Below are 22138 nucleotides of genomic sequence, written 5' to 3' on the forward strand. Positions count from 1 at the left end.
AATTATTTTGAAAAAGTGGTGTCAGAATTATACAGGGTGTTGGGGACCGCCTAGCCGGGTGTCTTGGCCGGCGGATTTCGATCTGCCGAGGCAAGCATCACGGACGCAGGCTGGAATTTGGATGGGTGACCTAAGGCAGGCTCGGGGACGTGGCTGTGGCAGCCTACCAGAGACCTGGGTCGCTCAACATTTTCCGCATGCGTGTGGTCCCCGATAAATGATAATGAGAACAGAGCAAAGAAAATCTCTGTAACTCAAGACCATGCTATCATACATAAACTGTACGAGACTTTGCCACCAAGCCACCCGTGTAGTAAATAGGATGGTTTGAAGGCCTAAGTGCCGTGGTGGAAAAACAATTCTACCACCCTCCGACATACATACATATACAGGATGTTAATTAAGTATGGAAAGTAAATTGAACAGACGATTATTTGAGTGATTTTAAGACAAAAAGTTCATATAAACATTGGTCCGCAGAAGCTTCGTTTTGAAGATACAGTGTGTTAAACTTTTGTAAAAAAATTGCTGTTTCGTTAATATCTTAAATACCCTTTACCTAATTTTGTTGTAATTTATCTTTGTAGTATTAAGAGGCTAATTTAACCCTAACTTGAATAGATTTATTAAGTTCAGTGGCGTCCCGAGCGGTACCGTAGCGAATATTTTTGACAAAAAATGTAAGCTACTGACTGACTTTGTAATTTTTATATTTCTTTTGCATTATGTAACTAAAAATACAACTTTTCTTCCCTCGAATTTTTTTCGTACCTTGATTAATTTTTGGAGAAAAAAAACACTTAATTGCATATCCCTGGACAATACAATAAAAAATAGGAAATAATCATAAATACTGGGTGTAACGTAAAGGTTGGGAATAAATTAAACGGTGGATTATTTGGTTTAAATAATAATTTTTTCTCATATGAAGTTATGCTTTACGGGTTTTCTTTTCCAAGCTACAGGGCGCTAAAAAGTTTTAAAAAATTTAGTTTTTCTCCAATAAATTTCGAAGATTATAATATAATGGAACGAAATTTTAGCCTTAGCTTAATTTGATAATTCCCTAGTTACAAGAAAAAAATTGACTTTGTAAGTTACTCAGTGGCGCGCGTACGGATTGTACCATAAGGTTTTTCGAAGAAAATTGTGGTACGCCACTGGTAAAAACATCTTTTTAATATTTGTTTATAATCTACTTTTTATTTTAAACAAAATTACCCTCTTGCGTTTTATTTCTAGCTTTTAATTTTTCCGTAAATAAAACTTTTGTAAATACCATTTTATCCCACTGCTAACAGAGGAATATAAAAATAACAAAAGCATTATGAAGTACGCTTTGACTTAACCACCGAACATGGTCAAATAGGCATTGAAAAAAGATTTTTGCATTGAAAATGATATTAAAAAACTAAATTTTTTGAAATTTTTTAACACCTTGTAGCTTGGAAAAGAAAACCCGTAAAGCATAATTTTATATGACAAATATTTATTTTTTAAAATAAAAAATCCACTGTTTAATTTATTCCTAACCTTTATGTTACACCCTGCATATATACATATATTCGTTAAGGTACCGCTCGGGACGCCACTGGACTTAATAAACCTAATCAAGTTAGGGTTAAATTAGCACTTCAAATAACACTGCCAAATTACAACAAAATTGGGTAAAGGGTATTTAAGATATTTACGAAATAGCATTTTTTTTACAAAAGTTTCAAAGCGAAGCATCTGCGCACCAATGGTTATATGAACTTCTTGTCTTAAAATCATTCAAATAATCGTCTGTTGAATTTATTGTACATACTTAATTAACACCCTGTATACTGTAATTTATATTTTAAGAGTGTTTAATTCAAAATGTTCACTCGGAAAGTGAAGACGAGCATTTACCAGGAGAAGTATTGGAAGAGGCACAAAGTGCTGTTTCACAGTTAGTCTCCAAAAAATCGTTGATACAGTACCAGACTGCTTACAACGAATTCAAAGGATGGTGTAGTTCGAAGAAAATTCAAGTGTCCGAAACGGTATTACTGGCATATTTCGAACATAAAATTAATAAAATCAAACGTTCGACGTTATGGTCAGTATATTCCATGTTAAAAAGTACACTGAATGCCAAAAAATATATAAATATCAGAAAATCTCCAAAACTAATACCATATTTGAAAAGAAAATCATTTGGATACCGTCCGAAAAACTCTAGAATTGTAACGAAAGAGGAAGGGGAAATTGAGAGATTTTTACAAGAAGCACCTGATAATAGATTTCTGTAATTCAAATTAATATAAATCGATCGCTTTAACTAAGTTTGGACAACTTTTCAGGTCACTTTAATAACTGGTGTTTATGGAGCTTTGAGTAGAGATGAGCTACTAAAGATAACGATCGATGATTTATAAGACAAATATTCAGTTATTTATTATAAGAATTCCCAATTTCAAAACTCTTACTCCGAGATGTTTTGTGATTTCAAGTCCAGACCAAATGAAGATATATCACAAATACTGTGTCTTATGTCCGACAGTTACTACAAGTCGAAGATTTTTTGTGAAGTATATCAGGGAAAAATGTGTTAACCAAGTGGTTGGCGTCAACAAAATAAGGAATGTGCCAAAAGAAATAGCAACTTATCTCAATTTGAAACTTATACAGGGCACTACTTTAGACGTTCTTCCGCCACTCTGTTAGCCGACGCAGGGGCCGATATTACCACAATTCAAGGACATAGAGGGTGGCGTACGGTAGCGGAGACATATATAGAAGATTCTGTATAAAACAAAATATCAATCGCAAATAACTTACTACCATCTTCAGCAGAGCTTACGGAATTTGCCATTAGTAGAACGTGTGCAATAAACTTAAACAATTACAGCAGCAGCCTCACTGAACGCCAATAACTAAAAGCTACGATAACTGGCAGCACTGAATCCGTCTTAAATTTAACTTACTGCAATATCGGCACGTTCAATTTACAAGTATGTAGTGCAAAATAACCTGTATTCGTCCTGTTTATAATAGTTACTGTTTTCTATTGAAATGTTATATTACTTAAAATGTATATTGTTTAATTAATAAAATCATAAGTTTCGAAAAAATGACAAATTCTTTTGACATTTGTTTTATGGTTTAGAACGAAAAAGACTTGGCGTTCTAGAATATAAAAGAGTTTTGCAGCTAGGTAACAAAAAAGACTCACTGTGTCAACCGAAGATTTAACGAAAATGTCGACTTTTGATAACAGTTTTCGAAAAACTAATTTTTATGGGTATGTGAAAAAAATTCACTTTAGTAGAAGACAGATTCATTTACTTGCTCAACTAGCGCTAAAACTATGGCACAGTTGGCAACACATTTTAATTAAAAATTCCTGTAGGACTTAAAAAAGGAAACTTCGTTAGTTTTGGCGAAGGTCACGGAAGTTTTAATTGCTCTCGAGAAGTGCAGTTTGAATATTTAAGTTGTTTCTTTGCGTTCAGGGCGATTCCAGTTTAAATTCATTATTAATTTCATCCATTCTTAATTCGGTAAGTCTGAGAGACGCAGATTATATTTCTCTTCCTTTCTGGATTACGCCTATAGAATCGCGTCTTTGTATCGGGGTAAAAAAATACGCTTCGAAGAAATGTGTAGGCGGAGGGATGTATTTTTAATTAATTTTTAAAGGTTAATGGGCGGAAAGGCAAACTTGGAAGTATTTCGCGTGTCTCGTTTGAGGAAAGAAATGTTTGCTATTTCGGAGGAATGTTTTGTCAATTTCGGAAATATTAATCGCGTCTACTTCTGCATGGGAATTTAAACTTAACTAACAGCAAAGAAAGCGATTCGTTTGAAGTAAATTAAATTTTATGCCACTAGAATATTATATAGGGTGTCCTACTAAGGTCGGCGAGGTACGATATTAGAAAAAGTATAGACCTAGAAAGAGCTTCGCGGATAATCTTTTGATTAATAATACCAAGAGAAATCGCTGGAATAGTTTTCAAGTTCGTAGCTCGGCCGCTAAGGGGCGCAATCTACATACCAAAACATAGAGTTGAATTTTTCTTAGAAATTTCAGTATTAAATAGTACTGAGGGTTGCTTTCGCTGTACAACAAAAATAAAACGCTCTCTCAACGGTACAAATAAACTATTTTTATTGAAAACTAAGCTTGTAGAAGAAGACGTGTTGTCGGTTCGAATGTTTGGTGGAGTGTCCCCTGGTGTGGAGTCATATACCTAATATGAGTACGCATCTGGTCGCCGGCGCCAGTAGTCCGCCGTAGACCCTTCCTGGAACGCTGGTACGTTTGGCGGCGTCCTGCTGGCGCTCTTGACGTAATGCTTAAAAATGGGTCACTTGCAACATGTGTACCCACAGAACAAATAGGGATAACCGGAAGTTCTAGGGCCTATACTTTGCCTAATATCATACCTCGTCGTCCTTAGTGGGACAAACTGTACAATAATTTAATTATTTAATATTATCATTAAATTTGTGTGGCTGTTCATTCCTCCAAATTTTTGATTTGTCATTAATTATTTGCGTAATATTATTAAATAAATTTAAATTACGTCCTTACATTATTAGAAGTTTATCAAGAGGTAAATTAATACTGCCATATCATTTAAAAAAGAATGTTATATATACAGTTTAAAACACACTAAAGTGGCAATATCTTCACTGCATTTAAAATTAGTGATTTATTAGTTTCAAACGATAAAATATTTTATTGAAAAGTTTTAATTCACCAACAACGAAGGATCGAGTTCAATTCCACGAGTCGTTAATGTTTTTTATCGTCATGCACAATATTCTGATTTTTTCCCACAGGTAATTTTAAAAGAAAAGGATTAGAAAAATCAATTAATAATTGAACCAGGTTTTAAAATCACTGTAGTTGAGGTTACGAGAAAATAAATAATCATTGTTTTATTGTTGTGTGTTGTGTGTTCATTCACTTTTGTCTTGCCTTGTTTGTTCTTCACAAAGTAACAGTAGAAACGTGCGAAAATGAATATAAAGAAGAAAAACTTCCCTCAGATATGGAATAGATGTAATAGAAGCCGTGAGGAAACTATTCCCCTAAAAATCGCGGTTGATGTACGAAAAAGAATATACGTGCTGTCAAAAGTGGAAAATCGCATAGAATATCAATAGTGTGAGTGAAAAGGTACTCCTAGCATACTTTTTGGAGACTTCAGAGAAAGTAAAGCCGTCAACATTTCAAAGTAAGTAATACGCCTGATGAATACGCTCATCAAAAAACGTTTTGTAATGTTTTTACATATAATTGATTACATTGCTATAATTGATGGTTATAGATTGTAAAATCGCTAGTCTTGGAAACAGATGATGTGCCAATTATTGATAGAAAAAGTGTATCATCCAATCTGTAGAAGTAAATAGCATAGCTTGTATAGTATTGTTAAAAAAATTGCAGAATTCAGAAATGTATGCCGACCATTGATTCTGCCGCTTATATAGAAGATTCAGTAGTAAGAAAGGTTCTTGTTCAATGAATAAATATTTCTGGAAATGATAATTGTAAGTTAAGTTCATATAAATTCAAACAAAAATGCAAATTAAAAATAAGTTGCATAAGAATGAATAACAATAACAAAATTAAACCATTGCGATATAAATATATTCAATTTAAACATTTGAAAATTACTAATTTCGTGAAATTTTGTATCCGGTGGTTTTCTGGGATGAGAAATTTGTATTTATTGACGATTTCGTTGTATCTTCTAGAGGGCGCCACAAGCGACTATTAGGACGCATTTAAACTATCAAACCTTTTTTGTGCCACCATATATTTCACTTTGGTGTGGAAAAATTTTTCCCTCTAACTTTTCTGCTTATCTTGCTAATATCTCTAAAGCCAATCGTTTTCAAAAAAAGGTGTTTAAAGTAAATGAATAAAAATATTTGTTTAAAAGTTATTTTCAACACTGATAAACGAAATTAGGAGTAATCGTTTATTAGCAAGAAATATGCCTTTAAAGGAAACAGTGCTCTTAAAATTTCGTTTATTTAACAATTTTACTGCAAACGGAATTGACGGAGTAAAAAAATATACTTTCCAAAAACAATCTAATCAATCTAACACAATCTATAAAATGTAACCAAACTAAACGACCTAAAAATCTAAAAAATAACTAATTACACAGCTCCACAAAAAAAATCTGTGCGTCGGACTAGACCACTATATACTTATGTTTTCGATGTCGCTGAGTCCTAATTTGAGGTCTGTTTGACCTTGTCAGGTCAGGTTATTTTAAGGTCAAACCGAGAAAAATCCCCTATGGTGGGGGCAACCATGGTTATTATATGTTAGGTCATGTTCAAGGTCATTATAAGGTCATGTTAAAAAACCCCCGGATACGAAATTAGCTCGAAGTAGTCGAAAGATATTAAAGAAAATGCTATTTAATTTTTCAACTTCAACACCCTGTATCTCGAGCGTGCATGAGCAACATTGTATATGAATTTTCCAAATTAATTTTCATCGTAGAATCTAGTGGTAAAGTTTGGCCCTTTGTTAATGGACACCCTGTATACCATTAGCTCTATACAAATTGTCAAGCTGCAAACAGTGTATTAGTGAGGAGACATCTTTATCATAGAGTTTATGTGTAAAGTGGAGTAGAAGAAATTAATTGGCCAAACAAAGGAAGTGATTGAAACCATGGATAAAGTCGACGATGGATGACGTTATTAAGTCAAAAAACGCTGATTATCTTTTTTTTTTAAACATTTATAAAGGTGATGGAACTTATATAGTGACTCCAGATTTTAATTTTGGTATGTACTGTCTTCTTTGGCCTATTTTTAATCAAGTAGCACCTTTCCATATTTTAGGGGATGGGATTATCTTGCATAGATACTACTACGTCGTTTTTTTTTAAAGCACCCAGTTATATAAAAAAATATGTGTTTCATATTTTAAAACCCTTGTTACTAAACAAACCTTGTCGCAATCTCGCCTTACGTTCTTTCGACGAAAAGCCCAAGAAGCCAAGTCAACAAACTGAAAGGATATTTATTTTATCTAATCTTGCCCGATCTAAAGTTCCTGCCGGCCCTGTGGCCGCCGCACAAGATCCTCTTGAAGGCCTGCCTGAACTCCGGGCTGAAAATCGTATAGATCACAGGATTCAGGGTCGAATTGAAGTAACCCAACCACAGCGCGAAGCTCATGATGTAGTCGCTGATGATGCATGCGTCTCCGCACAGCGGCATCAGAAGGGCCAGGATGAAGAACGGCAGCCAGCACATCACGAAGGCCCCCGTGATGATCGCCAAGGTCTTGGCAGCCTTCCGTTCCCTCTTCGCCTCCAGACTCTCCTTCTTCTCCTTCCTGGACGGTATGAGCTTGTCCACTGAGGCCGGACAGGGGGGTATCTCCTTGTGTAGGATCTCCGCCCTGCTGATGTCGCTTATGTGGCTCTGGTGGCTGGCGGAACCGTTGTTCGTCGTGGCCGAGGATTTCTCAGGGGAGACGTTGTTCGATATCACGGGGACGTCGTTCTGCACGTTCTGCGCCGTTGGTTTGGTTATGGTGAAAGCGGTCGTCTCCTGGTCGTTCGTTTGTTCGTCTTGCTCCTCGACGATTTCCATGGTTGTGGTGGACTGGCCCTCCATCATGACTAAGGAATTCACAAGGGCTTCCGCCGCCGAGGATTGCTTACTGCTGTACTTCTTCATTCGCAAGAATTTTCGCCTCGCTAGGAAGTTTTTAGGTACCCTACTGTTATTGTTGGTTCTCTCTACTTTCTCTATTATTTGAGACTTGAGCTCCCTTCGTCTTCGGATCCGTTTCCTGGCCGTTTGGAATATCTTCCAGTAGAGTACGAAGATTACTAGGAGGGGCACGTAGAAGGTTGAGCTCGTTGCAAAGATTTGATATTTGACATCCTGGCTGACCAGGCATTGTTTTTTCACTTGTATCCTGTACAAGTAATCGGGGTCTTTGAATTGGGGTATTTGAGGAGCTAGTGACACAACCAGAGCTATGCTCCAGACGACAACTATCATGACTCCTATCCGGCTGCTGTTCCTGGTGTGAATGTAGTCCACGTTCGTGACAGCCCAGTACCTGAAATACCAGAAAAAATTTCTCAGAGGTGAGATATAATAAAATGCATCACATCTTAAATAGTCACTGTTACTTAAACACCTTCAATGCTACCAAAGAAAGTTTAACAAATGCTAGTATGGGAAACAACTACTCTGCGGGCTAATATCCCGATCAACATGGAATTACATCTATAATATTTACTTATTTGTTCATGTTCAAAGTTCATGAAAACGAATATGTATACCTATCGTACACCAAATTACGAAAATACAAAACGTGTACAAATAAGTAAGCAAAAGAATATGTACACATTCATAGACAGATACATTTGCTGTGGTAATCAAATATACTAGCTATGCTTCAATTTCGCTTTGAAAGATGATCCAGGAAATATCATCACATCATCAATTTTTTTATTTAGAGAAATATAAATAAGTTCTTTCGATCTAGTGTTGTAAGTAGCTATAATTAATTTAAATTAATTCTACAAACATGGACAATTTATCATACCATTTAATAATTTGAACCTGAATATTTTATCTACATTAATTTCGTGATGTTCTAGAGATTCTAAGCTTAATAAGCTTGTAATATCCGAAATATTTCGAGAATTTATATTAAGTATATATTAACAATCTTCTCTGTACTCTCTCAATGAGATTAATGTGGCACTTATGGCGTTCATACAGTTTCCAAGTCTGAAATGGTAGATATTTGCCAATAAAATGTTAATTTTAAAATCAATCTTTAAAATTTTTTCATCGATTTATATTTTTTTAATATTTAAATAGTCACTTTTGGTAATACTAAGAATAAAGGTTGTGTGAACAGTGTGACATATATCATGAGCGAAAATTAATATTCTACTGCAATTTATCGTGTTTAAGTCGTTGATAAACAATAAGAATAAAATAGGCCCCAAATGGGAACATTGAGGCACCTCCAATTCACTCGATCGAAAGCTGTTTGGAATAGATAGAATCAATTTGAATGCTATTCCCTAATAAACTTCAGGTATTACAATTTGTTTTATCAAAGCAATAATTTATATATATTTTTTTCAAATTATTTAGGTAGAGTTGAGAGACCACTCCAAGGACAATCATTCTCAATATTATTTAGCAAACATGTAGTAAGCAGGTTGCTTTGTACCGGTTTGGTTGTATTGAAGGCCTAGATATTGAGCAGAAGTGACAATTTAACACGTAATACGTTTTGTCACTCGTCACGTATGCCATACTGATAAGAACTAGAAAGTTTGAAACGGGTATATATATAGTATTTTAGCTGTTTATTAGATACTGCTCGTGAAGCCAAACATCAACATAGCTAGATTATTCACTCGTCACTCGTCACTCGTCACTCGTTTCCTCTCACCTATAGCATAGTAACGTTAACTAATATATTCGTAACTAGTATATGTGTGGTGGTTCTACTGACAAATGATCTTAGCTGTTTACTAGATATTACTGGTGTAATTCGGTATTGTCGGAGTATTAGTTCGCAGAGCAGTAGTTTACCACAATATTATTTGTAAAAATCTCTCAGATCATTTTACTAATGAATTAATGAGAAAGATATGACGACTATACAGAGACTACAGGAAAAGTAAATTACGTATCGATACAACAAAATGATTGGTGACTGTGACTGATTGAAGACACAAAATCATGATAAAGTTACCTGTCGACTGCTATCGCTACTAAATGTAAAATTGATGCTGTACAACATAGAACATCTATGGACGTCCACATGTCGCATAACTCTGGACCCATAATCCAATTATTACTTATCTGCAACAAATAAATATTGCTAAAAAATTATTACAATTTCAATAACAAAATAAATAAAGATGAACGGAAATAATGACTAAGTTTTAGGACAATAGATCAGCTGCAGGTATTAAGCGGTGATTACACTGATACAAATTACGAAATCTTAGAAACTATTCAATGAATGGAGCGATTACATCGGTTAAGAATTCGTTCCACAACAACATTAATTATTTACTTTATTGTTAATTGTTGTTGATCGTCACAAATGTCATACCTTTTATATGAACTGAACTGACGAAAACAAATGATTTTGGTCGTATCAGAAATTCGTACGAATTCTTATGAACAGAACGCAGAAAATCTAGAAACGCTTAGGGGGCGGTTATATTGGATGCGAATTTGTCCGAAAATCTGTTTGTACGAAATCGTATGAAAAATTATGGCACGAATAGCGGTTAGTAGCTTCATATTAAAGTTTAAATGAAGTAAAATTGTTTAAAACCCTTTAATGTTACAGTGTGATCGTTCACATGTAAATATATGTATTTGTTTTCACCTGACTTCATACAAACTTGACCAAATTCGTCATCTTGCTGGCGAGTTTCAGGTCAAATTGTATGAACAGGTTTTCGTACGAATTCGTATCTAATGTAATCGCCGCCTTAGGCGACAAAGATGCGAATTCGTACGAAAATCTGTTCGTACAAATGTCAGATAAAAACAAATACGTATATTTACAAACATACGTGTGGTTATACTCTATTTTTTAGGAATTTGTACGACACTACTAAAGTAATTTTGATTTATAAAATCAGTTCGTACGAATACATGCATTATGTATATTATATGACAACAGAAAATAAACATCATTTACTGTGTGTAGTAGTAGCAATATCACTCTAGGGAACAAACTGGATCGATTTTACTGTGCTTAAACTTTAACACAAATACTGTCGTTTAACAAATTCGTATCTCAGGCAATTACTTTGTAGAGCTATACGAACAAATTTATGTATTTAGTGTAACCGCCACATTAGACTAAAATTGTGAATGTGGTTTTATTGTTAGCATGTACGAGAAATAACAAGAAAATGAATACATAATATATTTTTATCAGCAAGATTTATATATTTTTTCATTAGTCACATTAGCAGGATTCGTACCGTCTCTGTTTATTTTCCGATCCGTATTACGAAGGGACAACTCGAACGTTCATTTAATTAATTTGCCTCGATTATGCCGCGCATACATCACACCAACCGAATAAATACAGCCCACGTTCCAGTTGATACTGCCAATACAATTAATGTAATTAATTTGTGCTATGGGCGCGAACACCTGCGTGCTTCCCTCCCCAGATTTAATATAATTATGCCGCTGCAGAGCGCAGCGCGCAGATTTACTGACTTCTGGGATTTGCTTTGATTACGCGATTGCGAGTCATTTAATTTGGAATTGGTTATTCATCATATTTAGTCGAAATGGGATATACAGGGTCGGAAAGTCCCCATGGTTTATCGGCCGTTACGTGAGAGCGATAAAGTAAGTCATAGAAATCCGTGCGATGGGGAAGGATGGCTATAATGAAGGCGTCTCATAGTTACCGCCCGTTTCGCCCTTCCGCAAATAAGATCCACTTCCACTTGTAATTCAGCGACCGGTGGTCATCTTTGTTTTCGTCGTTTGGCTTTTCTTTAATAGATGTCACTACTTATACAAATTCGACTTCGGTATTCCGACATGTTAATACCATCCGTTAACAGAGGGCAGCACAACGCATAACAAAGAAAACTTTTTACAGTAGCTAGTAGATACCTCTGTTTATAAATCTAGTGACCTTGTTTCCCCTACTGAGAAGTTATTCAAATGGAGTATAGTGCTCAGTTCATTGAGTTATTATTTAAGTATACTTTTTAAAATGATCCCAAGGAATAAAGCAAAATTCCCTATTTCCCCAATTCCAAAAAAATCTGTAGATGGCATCACTCTTTCTAGGGCTGCGCTTCACCTTAGACAAATTGTGCTGCCCTCTGTTAACGGATTGTATTTAATATATCGAAATACGAAGTCGGAATTGTATAAGCAGTGACATCTATTACAGAAAAGGCAAACGACGAAAACAAAGATCGCTGAATTACAAGTGGAAGTGGATCTTATTTGTGGAGGGGCGAAACGGGCGGTGACTATGAGACGCCTTCATTATCCATTAGCCATCCTTCTCTATCGCATGGATTTCTATGACTTACTTTACCGCTCTCACGTAATGGCCGATGAACCATGGGGACTTTCCGACCCTGTATATGTGGATACTCAATGCTGATAGACAGATACACACCACTTTTTCGAACACGAGAAAAGCATCCATGTTTTTTTTTGGTACTGACGTTTTGCGCAACTAATCAGTAAACAAGTTGTTCATTACCGACCACATACATCTGAATATTAGTCAGTTACTTGTATACATTTGGCTTTGAATACGTATTTTACAATGCTAGGAATCCAAGTCGACAAACAATAAATTTATTAAAGGTTTTGCTAAACATTTAATAAAGTTACTAATTTCATACCTCTCCGCCTTGTTAACGCACTGAAGTGTCGAACTAAGAGCGTTCTAATTTCTATATTTTTTTTTTATATATTTTTGTCCCACGACTTTGTGGGACCCTGTATTTTAAGGTCAACGGTTTAATCGCCAGAACGAATGTATACATTATGCATGTCTGACTATGTAAGCCGGTTTATGTTTGTATATTCATCTTGATGCAGCGTATCTTAATGGAGCTCTTGAACCAGTGTAATATACATTAATGCAAATTGTATACATGGTTATAAGTGGGTGGAATGCCAAAGTAATGTCAAACTAGACTACATTAAACACAGATTTCTGTTAAATATTCAGAGGATATTAAGTTATTTTTCTTCTTAGTCCAGGAGTTAGGTAGTTTTAAGTGGGAAGTTTTACGGGATTTTTGAAGTTCGTAATTTTTATGGACTTCGGCTTTGTTCTAATTGAACTTCACTTTTTTGCTAAATTTGTAAGAAAATTAAATACTTTTTTACTATTTAAACCGTGTCCATTAAAGGGTAGATGTTATTTAATATACAGCGTGGTAAAAAAGTTCTGCATAAAATTTATATTTTCGTTAAATTTTTTTTTTTCGAAAAACGGTGAGGCCCGTCGATTTTTATTTGATCCAGGGCACCTTGTTATGTGGAAAAAATTTTTTTTTCGATAATCCACTTACGGCAGCGATGACATAATTTTTTTTTAAATGACAACGCATATTTTTTTCGTTCGAAATTGATGACAGTGATAATTATCTAAACAACGGTGTGAAAATTTCGATGTCTTACATAACAATTTTTTTTAGAAAAATGCACCTTAAGTTCTTATAAGTGATAATTGTCTACTTACACTATTAATGGCTCCGAAAAGGACAAAGTTGACAAAATTACATTTCAAACGAGTAAAATTACACTAATGTTTGTGTAAGTCTAGCGAAATTGTTCGAATTGCCCACCCTGTACCATTTGGCATTGTCCTAAGCGTGTGTAAACGCCGTCTACACTTCGTTCAAGCATTCCCGGGTCGATTTGATTTATTTCAAAACGAATACGGTTTTTAAGTTCTTCCAAATCACCTGGTCTGTTTGTGTACACACGCGATTTCAAATAGCCCCACAAAAAAAAGTCTAGAGGTGTTAAATCAGGCGAACGCGGAGGCCACTCGATTGTTCCGCGTCGCCCGATCCACCGGCCAGTAAACGTGTTATTCAAGTACTCCCGTACTTGCACTCCATAATGGGGCGGTGCACCATCCTGCTGAAACCAAATTCTTTCCTCAGGAATATCAGGATCCTCGTTGTTCGGGAATAACTCTGCTAAGCTTGGGACCAAATCGAACCGCAGGAAATCCAAATAGCGAGCAGCAGTTAAATTTTCCTCGAAAAAATACGGGCCTAAAATACGACGCCCTATTATTCCCGCCCAAACGTTCACCTTTCGGGGGTGCTGATGATCTACTTCTTGCACCCAGTGCGGGTTTTCCTGAGACCAATACCGGCAGTTATGTCGATGCACCGATCCATTAAGATAAAAAGTAGCCTCGTCAGAAAAAATTATGTTCTTGAGGAAGTCGGGGTCTCCGTTACATCGATGCATTAAATCTTCACAAAAGTGGAGACGGCGGTCTGGGTCGTCCTCAGTCAATGCATGTATCAAGTGACCCTTATAGGGGTGAAATTTCTCTTTTTTGAGAAAGTTCACCACAGTTACATGTGAAATATCATTGTTCAATGCAATCGACCTTGTACTAGAATGAGGGTTGTCCTGGAGCTCCACCAGGATATTCAATCTAGTTTCATCATCTACTCTAGGACGACCCGCACGAGGAGCATCTTTCACACTACCAGTTTCCTCAAACCTTGCCAGTACCCTACTAACCGTAGATTGCGTAATTGGTGGTCTGTCAGGGTACGTTGCATTAAATAATTGGCAAGCTTCTTGATGGGTTCGTAACTTATCGCCGAAACCAATCATCCTCAAAATATCAATTCTTTCGCGTTCACTAAGTTTTGCCATTTCGAATTAAACGATTTCACCAAAGAATGTTAAATCGGTACTGATTTTTAGTCTTCAATATTTCAGGTAATCTACTCCTTTCAAGTAAACATTTCTTTGGATCTTTTTTTTTTAGGAATTTATCGGCAAACTCGAAGACAAAAAGTCGACCTTAATTTGCTACATACTATTTGGATTTTGTGCGGTTGAACTTGGTTCTAAATTTTGCAGTTTAATCAGGATCCTGACAATATCTGATGAATAATTCCGCAAATATTACATAACACCAGTTGCAACTTAAGTTATCTGAAATGCTTTCTGCCGAATAAATTTTTTTCTAAGGCATTTGATCCGTAAACAGCAAATTATTGCATTCAAGAACTTAAGGTGCATTTTTCTAAAAAAAATTGTTATGTAAGACATCGAAATTTTCACACCGTTGTTTAGATAATTATCACTGTCATCAATTTCGAACGAAAAAAATATGCGTTGTCATTTAAAAAAAAATTATGTCATCGCTGCCGTAAGTGGATTATCGAAAAAAATTTTTTTCCACATAACAAGGTGCACTGGATCAAATAAAAATCGACGGGTCTCACCGTTTTTCGAAAAAAAATTTTAAATATGACACGATTTCTGCTTTTACGTATAGTGGCATAACATTTATTTTTTTTATAAAAATGAATTTGCGATTGTATAGTCTTTCCGATGTCTATTGAAGAACCAAGAGGTTGACAGTATGTACCAGGTTTGGTCGATGACGCAGGAACTCGGCATTGAAATATTTGAAAAACTTGTTCCCATATTTATTTAGCCGTACCGATATACAGGTCTGATCGAATTAAACGTGGAGGTGGTAGAAATGTATACGCCCAGTTGAAGAATGCGAGCGCGGGCTAACGAGATACAAACATAGCTGCATTGGGCCACTGGGCGATAAATCTCAGCCGTTGACAAGTGGTTGGCAAATTGCCCCACAGCGTAGTGCAGCAATGCGGAATTTTATGTAATTTAGGTAATTTTAATTTATTATAGGCACCTTCTATTATGAATCATTGATATTACAATTGCGAAAGGGAGAAATAATATTATTACAACATGGCATTTTGGAGACCTTTTGAAACGGAACAAAACGAAATTTACCATCAATATAATAAAATTGTTTGAGGACATATATAATTAAAATATATTGTTGGCCAAATGAACATATAATAGAAATTTTGTACATATTATATACAAATTATTATAATTTTTTACCTTTAGCAGAAAACTTTTTTAGGGACGCCTATGAAAGTCGTTAAATTTTATTGCCAGTTTTTTTTTACATATTCAATTTTGCCAATTTTAAACTCTTCAAACTCAGAAACGAAACATTTTGCGATAATGTTTAATTTGACCTACTTCCCTTAATTTATTCGTAGAATTTATTAGTGACGTTTAGTAATAAAACACCCTGTGTGAGAGATGTAAGATGTTCGGTACTAATTTATGTTTTTCACATTTTTCCAAATGATTAAATAACAGAGTTTGGTATTGCGAATTTCCTTCTCTCATTTTTCAAACGAATAGATTTATCGTACACTTCTACATATAAAAATAAATATTTTATTTTCACGAAATTAGATTATTTTCTCCATTTTCCCTTCGTCAGTTAAATAAAGTTAAATAAAGTTAATTGCGTACTTAGTTGCGTCGTCCTTCATGTACGTAAGACGAGAATCGTTGTAAATTTAGTATCAACGTCTGTTAGGTTGGATTTATTGGTGTAATAAAACCATAGCCAACAGCCTGGTAGTGTTAAGTGATCAAAATGCACAAAGTTGCAGAAAATCTAATAAAATGTGTAGTTGCCACGCTCTGGTTATTGCCTCGGGGGTAGAAAATAAGAAGGCGATGGAATTTGAGAGAAAATATATAAAACTTGAAAAATATTTCCTGGTGTATGGGAAATTTAAAACGATCAATTTTTTTCGTTCATACTGCTGAATGGGTCGATAATAATATTTTCAAATTGTTGTTATGTAAAATAAATAACTTCATAATGAAATTACTTGGCATAGTATCAAAACTTCATGATATAAAATCAGTGACTTGAAATTATTTCAATTTTGGGACATGATGACGATGAGTAGGCACGCTTTTTTAATGAGCACACAGTTAAACACAGGAGTCAGAGCAACTAAATCCAGACTCATTCGTCGTTTAAAAATTGGAGTAACGATTTTACTCGAGAAGGTATTTTTAATAGACATAATACTCATTTGTGGTCATCTAAAAATCCTCATGTTATCCGGGAAAGAAACTTACAAAATAAATTTAGCGTAAATGTTTTTTGCTAATTAAAGATAACCAAATTTCTTACCATATCTACGAAGAAAATTTAAATGCCGACAGATATCTCAATATTTTGCATACGGTTGTGGCAGATTTTCTAAATGATATACCTTTAGACCAACTAAGGAAGTGTAGGTATTAATTAGACGGGGCTCCACCTCACTGTCACAATCAAATCGATCAACAGCTGACTGAAATATTTGAAGATAGATGGATGAGACGCCTAGGACCGTGGAATTGACCAGTGAGGTCTCCCGACCTCACTTCATTAGATTTTTATGTTTGGAGCGTAATTGTTTATTCTACACCCGTTGCTTCAAAAGAGGATTTGATTGCTCGAATACGAAGAGCGTTCCATAAATTGCCTGCAGCTGAAATAGCAAAAGCGGCGACTGATGGTGTTATCTCTGGAATCCACAAGTGCTTAGCTGTTAATGGGGGTCATATTGAACACTTATGACTTTTTTAAGTCATTATTTTTATCTTAATGCATTATTATTATCAACATTGCGCATTACTATGTATGAAGTTGATTTCTGCTCATTGGTGGAAAATCGGGATATGTCTCATTAAAAACTGTAAATGTTCTGCTTATAATCCCGTTGCAACGTCAGTGAATAAATAATAATAAATAACTGGTGACAGTTTAGTTGTTTGTTTTGAAGTTTTGCTAAAAATTCCACAGCTATCCTCGCAATAAATTACATGATTGTAGGAGATATACAAATAATAGTAGATAACTTAAAAACTAGAAGAGATAGGTATAGGGAACCCTGATACCGTTCGAAAGAGAATAAAATTGTGTATCAGAATATAGAAAAACATACAGGGTGTTCCATTAAAAAAAAACGACTTATGAAGGTTTGAAGTTAACTAAACTCGGCATTAAATTTCTAGCACCCTGTATGCAATTAAGCCACTTTGAAAGTATGGATGGGAAGCTTAGGGGTCTAGCTATCCCCCCTATAAATATTGTTGCTTTATCTTTCTTACTATAAAATACACATGGTTTGAAGCTAGTCACTGTTTCTCTCCATTTTTTTGAAAAAAATTAAATATCTCGAAAACGGTTAATTTTAGGAATAGGGAAACTTCATAAAAGTCCACCTAAAATAACACGTAGAATCCAAAATTGCAATAATATATAGGGTGTTCCATTTAAAATAAGCAAGTTGATGGCGACTTCCGGTAAATCCGGATGTGGTACGTGGACGCCATTATTTTAGTTGAGAAGGGCATGTCCGAAAACCCAGTATCCCAAATTTTCAAAATTCAAATCGAAGTACATAGTCTCTGAAATAATTCTAATGGGCCGTCACCGTAAGACACCCGTAGCGAATTATACTCACAGTTAAAATATATCTACTATTAAAGAATCCACCTCTATATAATGTTTAATATATAATAATAATATAAATAAATATATAATAATAATAAGTTCACATTTTTTTATAAATGTGGGTATGTAGATAGACACGTAAATAAACCGTAGACTTTATTTATATTTAAAGTTACGCCATTTTGCCATAAACAACATAATTAGTGTCTCCGCGTAGACCGTCTGCTTCGTTTTCGTATAAGTGCTCGTTAACTACACGAAACCAGAGATCAGCTCTTATAAAATTGAATGTAACTTTAGTCGGCTAAAAGCTTATTAAATTAGATACAAACTGGAGGCCGTAATATGATTAGGGAAACTGCAAAATCATCCCTTTAAATGCATTTAAATGCTTTTGTACGCCACGAGAATGGTCGGGTTCTTGGCAGAACACCAAGTTATTCTTGCTCGAGAGATAGTCTCGGTTAAATGCGTGAGATATCTTGGAAATTGCCGTCCCCTGGGGAAACTGGAATTTAAATTTAGCGAAACAAAACCAGTGTTTAGAAGTTAGTGCTGTATAGTGCTGATTTAGTGGCTTTTACAGGATGTCTGGATGCTAATGTGCCACACTTCATTTAATTATAAATATAAGTTACCTACTATATGGATATTCCGGAGACCCTACAGGGTGTCCGAAAATGATGAGCAAAATATTCAGGGGATAATTCTAGACCGAAAATAAATCCTACCTCTTTTTATAACATTTTTTCCAAAACTGATTATTAACGGAGTTACAGGGTGTTAAAGTTAAATTTTATTTGCAGGTTTTTTGCAATACCTTTTGCCACACTCATAATATTTTGACGAAATTTCGTATATGGGGGTTTTTCGGGATGAGGATTATAAATTTGCCCACCGTTTTTTCGCATTTTGTAGAGGGCGCCACATACGAGCCTTTATTTTGATTTGAATGGTTCCAACTTTTTTGTGCTACACTTTATGCGACTTTTGACTGAATATTTTTGTTCTCCTAACCTTTTGACATAAAAAAGGTATACTTTATTTGTTTCGATAAATCTAACCGTTTTCGAGAAAAACGCTAAAATAACATTGCTTGCATGTGATGAATACGAAATCATTTTAATTTATTTTCTACATTAAACATAGCATGCTTTGGAAACAAGCGCTTAGTTGCCTTGGAAACAAGTTTGTGGAGAATTAGTTTTGACAGATAGTAATTTTTGTGAAAATTTGTTGTTACGCTGATGGTGGTTAATGATAAATAATAAAAAAATAACGTCCTCAACAAATAAAGAATGGTTTACTAACAAAATCATAAGGTTAAAATACATAAGTTACTAGAACAATACAAATACAAATTAAACATTCAAATCAAAAGTTCAAAGTGACGTCCTTCCTCTTCAATGCATAAATTAATTCTTCTTAAAAAATTCCGACGAACTCTATGGAATATTCCTTCCTTTTGCTTAATTACCTCACAATTAGCAACAATTCTTTCTCTCAGTTCATCGACGCTATTCACAGGTGTCCTGTATACAAGCGTCTTCAGATAGCCCCAAAAAAAGAAATCGATTGGGTTTAAGTCAGGGGATCTAGGGGCCCACTGTACAAAACCACCGCGTCCTATCCACCTTTCAGGAAAAGTTTCATTTAAGAATTCTCTGGCCGCTAAACTAAAATGCGGTGGCGCGCCATCTTGAAGCAGCCACATTGCATTTCTTAATCCGAGTGGTACATCTTCCAATAGAATAGGTAAGTGGTTTCTTAAAAAATCCAAGTAAACTTCACCATTGAGTCTTTGTGGAAAGAAATGTGGCCCAATTAAGTAGTCCCCTACAATACCGGCCCACACGTTGACGGAAAACTTATTTTGATAACCACGCTCTATTGATAAATTAGGATTCTCATCAGACCAAAAATGCTCATTGTGGAGGTTTATTAAGCCATCATGGCCAAATCCAGCTTCGTCCGTGAAAAGGATATTACGAACAAAATTTTGGTCACCATTATGAAGTATTCTAATTGTATTGCAGAAATTCACACGAGTAGCAGGATCTACGGCAGAGAAGGCTTGCACCTTTTGGTAGTGGTACGGATGAAGGTTTTGTTCGCGTATTGTTTCATGTACGGAGCCTTTGGAATGCCCTCCTGAATAGCAAGTTTTCTTATACTTACATTGGGATTATTCTCTATCGAATCCAAAATACGAGCTTCTGCTTCTGCTGTCCTAGTATTCCGTTGTCGACCTATATCAAAAATTCCAGTTTTGAACGATCCAAATTCTCCCAGTCTTCGATGAATAGTACTGAACATTCGCGATTGGGGTATGTTTCTATTTGGAAATGCTTCGCGATACGAACGTGCTGCAGGAGCATTGCCAGCAGCTAAACCGTAATAATAATGCATGACAGCAACTCCACGTTAGAGTAATTGTTGTTCATTTTTTTTATTATTTTGATGGTAACAATTACTACAAAAGAACAAAATTACTGTCCGTCAAAACTAATTCTCAACAAACTTGTTTCCAAGGCAACTAAGCGCTTGTTTCCAAAGCATGCTATGTTTAATGTAGAAAATAAATTAAAATGATTTCGCATTCATCACATGCAAGCAATGTTATTTTAGCGTTTTTCTCGAAAACGGTTAGATTTATTGAAGTATACCTCTTTTATGTCAAAAGGTTAGGAGAACAAAAATATTCAGTCAAAAGTCGCATAAAGTGTAGCACAAAAAAGTTGGAACCATTCAAATCAAAATAAAGGCTCGTATGTTGCGCCCTCTACAAAATGCGAAAAAACGATGGGCAAATTTATAATTCTCGTCCCGAAAAACCCATATACGAAATTTCGTCAAAATATTATGAGTGTGGCAAAAGTTTTTTGCAAAAAAACTGCAAATAAAATTTAACTTTAACACCCTGTACTCCGTTAATAATCAGTTTTGGAAGAAATGTTATAGAAAGAGGTAGGTAGCATTTATTTTCAGTCTAGAATTATCCCCTGAATTTTTTGCTCATCATTTCCGGACACCCTGTATAAAACCTTTATACTTAATTTGCCTCCTTAAAAAATATGTTTCTCCAAAGACCTTTTTAAAATAACACCATAATGTTTTAAGGTATTTTAAGGAACTTTGATGAGCGTTTTTGGGTGGATGAAGATGAACATGTACTGATTGCTCACCTAAAACATAGAGGTAGCTAAGAACACCAGAAACAGCCTCTAGTTTTTTGTTTGACATGTTTCTTATTGGCAATGATTATTCTTTAGAGAGAAGTATCCAGAGTAAAATAAGTTTAAACTTTGTTTTTTTTTTAGTTCAGTGTCTTTAGAGCATCTAGTCCAATTAAACTTGTTTTTTTGGTTATATTAAATATTTATTACCGTTTACACTAACTTAACTATATCAAAAAATGTCAATGCTAACTACACTCTAAGGACGAAACATGAAAAACGGATGGAATAACAGAATTCGCTTCTCACTACAGGGATGTCGGAAACGGTAAGAGGTACGAAGTAGCTTAAATGGGGGCAAAGTTGCGTAATCAGGGGACCAACATTATGTCTCTAAAAAATCAAGGCTAACATGATTAGTTTTCGAAATATTTGAAAAAACCGTTTGGAAATCCGTTTTTGTTTAATTTCAGCTTTGTTTGAGGTGATATTGAAAAAAGAAGAACACTTTCTCAAGGCCACTTTTTGCCCTCTATCGAATGGCATAATCAATTTTTATATGTAACGTTTGGTCTCTCCAGGGCCATCATCAACTTGAACGAAAATGTTTTTGAACATTTACTGAAATTTTTTAAAGAATAGTATTCAGTTGGCGTTTTGGTTGTTCATATGCATTTTTAAGAATTAATTTGTCATAATAAAATTAAAATTGTAATAATGTTTTAATTTTGACGCAGCAACTTTTGAGTTGTGTATGACCAACTGATGGTAATAGTTAATAATAATAAATGTTTTATTGTAACGCGTGGTGGTAATAGTTTAAATAACTAGATGGATTTCACAGGGTCTAACGACACTTACAGTGTACGATAATTCAATAAACAAAGAA

The 22138-nt window shown here is 34.9% G+C and overlaps 1 protein-coding gene across 1 annotated transcript in view; it reads right to left on the reverse strand.

The window, feature by feature from the left end:
• Positions 1 to 7032: 7032 nt before the first annotated feature.
• LOC108905009 (5-hydroxytryptamine receptor-like) overlaps positions 7033 to 22138 on the reverse strand; it is a 102216-nt gene continuing 87110 nt past the window's right edge. The window contains exons 4-5 of the mRNA XM_023455599.1: positions 9749 to 9858; positions 7033 to 8083 (exon numbers count right to left, since the gene is read on the reverse strand). Of these exons, the coding sequence (XP_023311367.1) occupies positions 7033 to 8083; positions 9749 to 9858 (1161 nt within the window). The remainder of the gene's footprint in view (positions 8084 to 9748; positions 9859 to 22138) is intronic.

Source organism: Anoplophora glabripennis, unplaced genomic scaffold (assembly GCF_000390285.2).
Source record: "Anoplophora glabripennis isolate ALB-LARVAE unplaced genomic scaffold, Agla_2.0 scaffold73, whole genome shotgun sequence".
NCBI lineage: Eukaryota > Metazoa > Arthropoda > Insecta > Coleoptera > Cerambycidae > Anoplophora > Anoplophora glabripennis.